Source organism: Mauremys mutica, chromosome 5 (assembly GCF_020497125.1).
Source record: "Mauremys mutica isolate MM-2020 ecotype Southern chromosome 5, ASM2049712v1, whole genome shotgun sequence".
In the NCBI taxonomy this organism is placed as follows: Eukaryota; Metazoa; Chordata; order Testudines; family Geoemydidae; genus Mauremys; species Mauremys mutica.
The window spans coordinates 128,032,901-128,040,806 of record NC_059076.1 but is presented as its reverse complement, the minus strand read 5'-3'; the positions used below and the strand labels follow the sequence as shown (position 1 = coordinate 128,040,806).

The following is a 7,906-nucleotide window of genomic DNA, read 5'->3' as shown; positions in this document are numbered from 1 at the left end:
AACTTAGGTTCCTAAGATCAGTAATGGCTGAAAGTTACCCTCAAATGGCTATTCAGTGAACTATGTGAAGAAAGATATTGGTGTCAGTCTAGACCTTAATTTACAGCTGTTCACATCACAAATACATGATAAACAGTTGTTAACAACTGGTACCTTTGCTGACCGTTGATCGGATCCCTCCAGGTCAGGAATGAAACATTACTGGGATCAGAACAGTGTAGGAAATCTTGCACCGCTGCCACCAGAGCTGGACATAATATATGGAGATAGTTCTTCAGTCTCTAATGTTAGTTAAATATAGCTCCTTAACACAAGTGAAGTCTTCATTTAAAAGAGAATGACTATTGGCATTATGAACACATTTTATTTCAGCTAGCCTGTAAAAAACTCAAGAGTGTGGAACGCATACAGCAATCCAAAGCGGACACAACAGGTCTCCCTTATAGGAGTTTCCCTATTTTTCTGTGAGGCTGGATTCCTATCTACCACATTAGTTACTTGCTACAAAGCTGTGCCTCTATATATTGGATTTACCGGGGTGTGTGTGTGGTGGGGGGAATTAGCCAAAAAGCCAAACTGCCTGGATCAATGTATTTTTTCTTTTTATATCTCTGTACTCCCTCAGCATGTGCTTCCTACAGCCTGGATGGGATTCAGTGACCAAAATGATTGTTCTGTCGAAAAAAGGCAACTCCCCAACCTTGAATGCTGGTTTTAGGTTACCTTTAAATCTATGCTACTGTAGACATTTAAAAAATATACAATTTTCGCAGTTTTCCTGTCTTGGTTTCTCGAGCTGAGATTGTCAAATTTGTATTTTCCAACCACTTTTTGTCCTTTTGAGACTGAATTTGAAAGACTAGGACAGATAAGCAGTTAAACATTTTGTAGGTACCATAAATTTTCAAGGGCTTGGCCTGCTCAAAGAATAATCTATATTGTCCTGGAAGTGTTTCAGTGGATTGCCTTGCATTATCTAGACCATATTTTACTTTGTATAGTGTCCTTGATGTGCGGTGTCACAAAATGCTTTACGGAGTGTGTCAGCAGAAACATAATGGCAAAGAAAGTTTCAGAGATTAAAGAGACAAAGTTCTACAAGGAGGGTTTGGGGGAGAAAGTTCCACAATGATATGCTGGATTCCAAACTCACAAGAGGCTGGATATGTGATGTGTTAGCGTGCAGAGAGCTCAGGGAGAGTTGAAAACCAGGTCAATACTGAATTGAATTTAGAGATGGACACTCAACAATGAATGTGATCTATAGGAATACTTTTCAATGACAGTGAGCATTCTGAGTGTAGCATTCCACGTCTCTGGAAAATCAGTGAGAAATTATTTCAGAATAGTATGAGCGAGAATATCGCAAAAGCCGAGGCACAAAGTGATTAAAGAGAAATACAGTCGGGTAAAGGGAAGGATGAATTCTTTTAATGGTGCATGGGTAGTTATAGGCAGATGAATAATCAAGGGAGATATGAGTAAGAAAAAGGCTGAGGTCAAGGATAAAGTCCCTAGCTTAACTCCAGATCAATGGGACTGAAGCACATGCTGCAGTGCTTAACAGAATCAGGGCCAAAGTGATAATGGAGCCAGTCACAAGATAAAGAGGACTTTTTTACCAAGTTTTTGAAGCTTGCATGACTTTGCAGGAAGTTCTGGTAAGCTGAGGAAATAACAGTCAATACAGGCATGTAGATGGGAGAAATAGATACCAGCAAATGAATCAGGAGAAATGAATTGTATGATTTTGTCTGCAAGTGAATTACCACAGTTAAAGCTAGATTCCAGATGAGAAGGCCACAAACAATACACTATAAAGCAAAAAGAACACTTGACATAGTGCATTTGGGGAAGAAACAAAAAGGAAAAGTGGTTTGATTATGGTGTGTAATTACAGTCACCATGAGAAAATATTAGTCTGATGGCCTTTCTGAGAGGCAGGCTTTAGTCACAGACAAGTTATTGGGCTCAATACAGTGGTAACTGGGTGAAATGCAATGGCTTATGATATGCAGGTTAGACAAGATGATCTGATAGTCCCTTCTGGCCTTAACATTATATGAAAAATACCATGTGCTAGAAAACTTTTCAAATTAGCAGAGAAAGGCCAAACAAGAACCAATAGCAGAAAGCTGAACAAATTAAAAAAATTGGATGGATGGCACAGATTTTTAATAGGCAGGGCAAGTAACCACTGGAATAAACTATGACAGGAAGTGGTAGATTCCTCATCTCTTGATATCATCAAATCAAGACAGGATGCCTTTCTGGGAGATATGCTTTAGTCAAATACAAGTTATTGGGCTCAGTGCAGGAGTAATTGGGTGAAATTCAATGGCCTGTGTTATACAAGAGGTCAGGCTTCATTATTTAATAATTAGATTTTAAAGTCAGAAGGGAGCTATGACTGAATCTATGATTAGCAAGAGGTAGGAATTGGCTGAATAGATGACTGGCAGTGCCATGTTTTTACTCAAGAAAGAGTGAGTATTGAAATATCTATTATCAAACATGAGAAGAAAAAGGGATTGTTGACAGAGGTAAGGAATAAGCTGTTAAGCACTCAGAGTTGGGGAGTCCCAGTGGTATGAAAAGCACTCTTGAATCATTCAAGGTGGGAGTGTTGGATCAGAAAGTAACAGAAGAACACTTCCTCCAAAACTTGTTGAGGAAATGAAGCCCTGAAGTTGGTTATTATAGCCAGCCCTTGTTTTTATACCTCAGGGTGTTTAGTCTGTTAGCTCAGTAGCTACTGATGTTTCTAAAATAAATTTGGATTTTGTAATTCTATAAAGAACAGGAAATAAGTAATTCAAAGATTTAAAAAACTAAAATTCAGGATGCTCGAGGGCCTCTAGCTCACAGATAATTTACAATTCAACAAGCTAAAGTAACACATATTAGTATAAAAGAACTGAGCATTTAAGATGGAAAAGGAAAGTCATACACACTGCATGCATCAGTGGAGTTGCTTAGGCTCTGATCCTGAAAACGCCTTCTGCACAAGCTCAGTTTTAAACATAGAATCATAGAACTGGAAGGGACCTTGAGAGGCCATCTAGGCCAGTCCCCTGCACTCCTGGTAGGACTAAGTATTATCTAGACCATCCTGACAGGTGTTTGTCTAACCTGCTCTTAAAAATCTCCAATGATGGAGATTCCACAACTTCCCTAGGCAATTTATTCCAGTGCTTAACCACCCTGACAGTTAGGAAGTTTTTCCTAATGTCCAACCTAAACCTCCCTGGCTGCAGTAAGCCCTTGTTTCTTGTCCTAACCTCAGAGGTTAAAAAGAACAATTTTTCTCCCTCCTCCTTGTAACAACCTTTTATGTACTTGAAAACCGTTATCACGTCCGCTCAAGTCTTCTCTTCTCCAGACTAAACAAACCCAATTTTCTCAAGCTTCCCTCATAGGTCATGTTTTCTAGCCCTTTAATCATGTTTGTTGATCTTCCCTGGACTTTCACAAAACTCAAGTTGAGGCCTAGTCAGTGCTGAGTAGAGCAGAAGAATTACTTCTCATGCCCTGCTTACAACACTCCTGCTAGTACATTACAGAATCATGTTTGCTTTTTTTGCAACAGTGTTACACTGTTGACTCATATTTAGCATGTGATCCGCTATGACCCTTCTGCAGTATTTCTTCCTAGGCAGTCATTTCCCATTTTGTATGTGTGCAACTGATAGTTCTTTCCTAAGTGGAGCGCTTTGCATTTGTCCTTATTGAACTTCATCCAATTTACAGACCATCTGGATTTTAAACCTATCTTAGAATCATAAAATCTCAGGGTTGGAAGGGACCTCAGAAGGTCATCTAGTCCAACCCCCTGCTCAAAGCAGGACCAAACCCAACTAAATCATCCCAGCCAGGGCTTTGTCAAGCCTGACCTTAAAAACCTCTAAGGAAGGAGATTCCACTACCTCCCTAGGTAACCCATTCCAGTTCTTCATCACCCTACTACTGAAAAAGTTTTTCCTAATGTCCAACCTAAACCTCCCCCTCTGCAACTTGAGACCATTACTCCTTGTTCTGTCATCTTCTACCACTGAGAACAGTCTAGATCCATCCTCTTTGGAACCCCCTTTCAGGTAGTTGAAAGCAGCTATCAAATCCCCCCTCATTCTTCTCTTCTGCAGACTAAACAATCCAAGTTCCCTCAGCCTCTCCTCATAAGTCATGTGCTCCAGCCCCCTAATCATCTTTGTTGCCCTCCGCTGGACTCTCTCCAATTTATCCACATCCTTCTTGTAGTGTGGGGCCCAAAACTGGACAGAGTACTCCAAATGAGGCCTCACCAGTGCTGAATAGAGGGTAATGATCACATCCCTCGATCTGCTGGAAATGCCCCTATTATACAACCCAAAATGCCATTAGCCTTCTTGGCAACAAGGGCACACCGTTGACCCATATTCAGCTTTTCGTCCACCGTAACCCCTAGGTCCCTTTCTGCAGAACTGCTGCCCAGCCATTCGGTCACTAGTCTGTAGCAGTGCATGGAATTCTTCCATCCTAAGTGCAGGACTCTATCTTCTAAAGCACTTGCAACCCCTCCCAGCTTGGTATTGTCCGCAAACTGTATACGTGTTCTCTCTATACCATTAACTAAATCATTGAATATTCCCATCAAAGCCAATGGACAACATACATGCTTGCTGTCAAGCACATGAATAAGTGCAAGTCTGGAACTTGATTTCTCTCTGCTGGGGATTAACTGCGTGTTCTACACAAACATTTTCCCCTGCTCTATATATTGTTGCCTTCATTTCCCTTTTGTTGGTCTACTTACTGATTCACTGGGAAAAAATAGCTTTACTGGTCTAAGCTGCATCCGAATGCATGGCCAATGGAGGTGCAAGATAGGGGCAAGTCTTGGTATCCCAAGGCCATCACCCTGACTGGGCCTGTCTGTGATTTAGTGTTCCCCAAAGTTATATATTTACTTTACTTTCATATATGACAAAGCAACACTTGGGGATTTACAAAGATTATTTCTGAACATGAACTATTGGATTCTAAAACCAAAATTCTACTCACATCATAAGGCCCTGCGTGGATTTTCTGCAAGTGCTTGGCCACGGGAGTAGCTGGCTCAGCAGTTCTGAAGGACGTACCGTCAGGGTTTTCAGCGTCATTTTGTCGTGCCACACACCTTTCCATGATCATAGAGCGAAACAAACCAAACAACACACGGTGTTTATGTAGAACTTCCACAAAAGAAGTTTATTATTTTGTTACTCTTGTGCCCCCTCTGCTGTCTCAACAGCATAATAAATATTGTTACCATACTGTAGCCGATGATGCTGGTGCACAAAACGAGGAAGTGAATCAAAAGCGATCAATTTCAAACTTCATTAGAAACACAGGATAGAGATCAACATTTATGAAATGGAAAGGGGAAAAATGGTATGGAAAGAATTTTTATTTTTCAAGCTTCCAAGAGGGTATTACAAACAATGGAGAGCAAAGTAAAGCTAGAAATGAAACACTTGATAGCATCCTTTTAAAAATTACATCTAAGAAACCTAATAAAAGTTGAATAAAGTTACTAGAAATAAAAATGTTTACACATGATATTTGTCTGGGATTTTTATTTCTTTAAAATAATTCATACAAATGGTTACAGTCACAAACATGATTTTAACCAAAAATATTGCTAGCCTACCACATTACCAGGAAGGAATCAATGTAGGCAATGAAATGCTGCTACTTTTCAGTAGTCTAGTGCCTTTTTCGCAAACCACCAATAATATATACTTTAACTGGTGACAAAAAGCACAATGCTTGTTTATACAAAACCTTTTTTTTTCCTCAAAATCTCTTTGCAATGTTGTCTTCATTTTGAAATAAGGGAATTCATGCCAAAATAAGGAGAAACTGTTTTTTCTTTTGTTTACTAAATCATTCTAAAAAATAAGACAAGCAGGTAGAAAAAACAATGCACTGTGTGGCGTAGAAAGAAAAATGGGAAAAATTCATTGTCCTGAGAAGTTTGCCAACTGCCTCATTTTTGGGCATGTTTTAACATATAAAAGAAAGGATTTTAATCTCAAAATTGGTTTGTTGAATGCCTCCCTTATGTGTTTTTTCCTTGTTGACAGCTAAGCAAAACAAACCCTTTTTAATGTTCTAAAAACTGTACACAGACAAGTACATTCATGATATAATTAACTACTAACTTCTCTTGCTTAACAAAGAACCCATAGGACACAGAAACAGTGAATCAGTCCACTGGACAGGGACAAACTACAATTTATACGGAGGAAAAAACGTTTCCGAATCTTCTTTTCGTCTCCCACCTTCTCCTTTTACACTGTATATTGGACCAGTTTCTAAAACAATTGTCGTCTCCTCCTGTAAGTTCATGGTTTTGCCTTTATTCAAAATCCAGATTTTTTCCACACACTCTCTGAAGTTGAAATCTCTAATGTTGGGAATGCTGTTTTCTCAGGCTACAATTGGTCACTTGGGTGGTCTCTATCAGCTTCTGGTTTGACTGTTTGGCCGGGGGAAGGAGCATGTGGTGGATGGGCCACAGCAGGAAGGCCGTGTGATAAAGACATGGGGTTGGGGACTATTCCTTCTACTGCCGTAGGTATGCCAGCTGGAGCCACGCTTACAACACCTGGGGGATACCTGCTAAAAGAGGAAAATGAGATCAGTTAAAACTCAGAAATGGCTGATGGCAAAGCCTACCTGGCCTAGGAATTGTGCCATCTTCAAGGAGAATGGCAACAATTTTTGTTTTGTGTATGTTAAGCTCAAGATGACTGCATCACATGCAGGTGTTGTTAATTAAGGTAATCAATGCTTTACTTCAACCAGATTAGAAATGGGAATTTGCTAATTCCTTCAGATTCCTGGTTTGCTGGTTCATCTGACAGCATGAGTGACAACATATATATCAAAAACAATAAGAGAAAGATCCATTCCGCTCTGATGTTATGATCCTCACCCTTCACAGTCACTGGGAGTCTTACCATTGACTTCATTGGGTGCCATGTTGGACCCTATCTCCTTATTTTCCTTTCCTCATGGCTTGTCTGAATTTCTGCTTTGGGACTGAAGCATACCAAAGGATTCTTTTGTAAAGTTTTGAAATCAGTTGAATGGGTTTCGAGATCATGTCAATTTGAAACAATGTCTTTTCTTTTAAAATAAATGTACAAACTTAGTTAACTAGGACTGTGTTATAAAACACAGTGGAATATCTTAGCCTATGAGTAGTCTCATTTAAATGAATGGGACTACTCATTGAGTAAGGCTCTATTCAGTCTAAGAGTGGCAAAATCAGGCCCTAAAAACTTGATTTGGTTTTTGAACTTCAAACTTGCTACAGACCTTCGGTAGGTGGGAAGGAATGGGGGTCACAAATAAAGAACTGTGAACAGTTCTTCAGTTCTGTTACTTTTTATGGACAAGCATCAAGGTTAAATATTGTAGAGGTTTGGAAGAGAATAACATTTTCAATCTGGTTTTATGCTGGCTGTGATATTATCAGGGCACCGAACATGGCAAATCTGCAGCTCATGATCTCTAGATTCTGTGCTGCTGACATTTAAACAACAGCTATCTATATACACCTATACCCCCATATAACGCTGTCCTCAGGAGCCAAAAAAAATCTTACCGTGTTATATCGAACTTGCTTTGATCCGTCGGACTGCGCAACACCCCCCAACCCCCGGAGCACTGCTTTACCGAGTTATATCCGAATTTGTGTTATGTCAGGTCGTGTTATAGATTATTAGGGTTGGAAGGGACCTTAGGAGGTCATCTAGTCCAACCCCCTGCTCAAAGCAGGACCAATCCCCAACTAAATCCCCCAAATGGCCCCCTTAAGGATTGAACTCACAACCCTGGGTTTAGCAGGCCAATGCTCAAACCACTGAGAGGTGTAGGT

General features: G+C 40.0%; 1 protein-coding gene across 12 annotated transcripts in view; it reads right to left on the bottom strand.

Moving 5' to 3' along the window:
* Positions 1 to 5,199: 5,199 nt before the first annotated feature.
* Positions 5,200 to 7,906, bottom strand: part of CTBP1 (C-terminal binding protein 1) — a 281,889-nt gene continuing 279,182 nt past the window's right edge. For 11 of the 12 annotated variants that reach the window (XM_045017778.1, XM_045017784.1, XM_045017783.1 and 8 more), the window contains one exon: positions 5,200 to 6,642. In XM_045017778.1, the coding sequence (XP_044873713.1) occupies positions 6,456 to 6,642 (187 nt within the window). In that variant the 3' untranslated portion in view covers positions 5,200 to 6,455. The remainder of the gene's footprint in view (positions 6,643 to 7,906) is intronic. The other variant, XM_045017776.1, reaches the window with a different exon arrangement.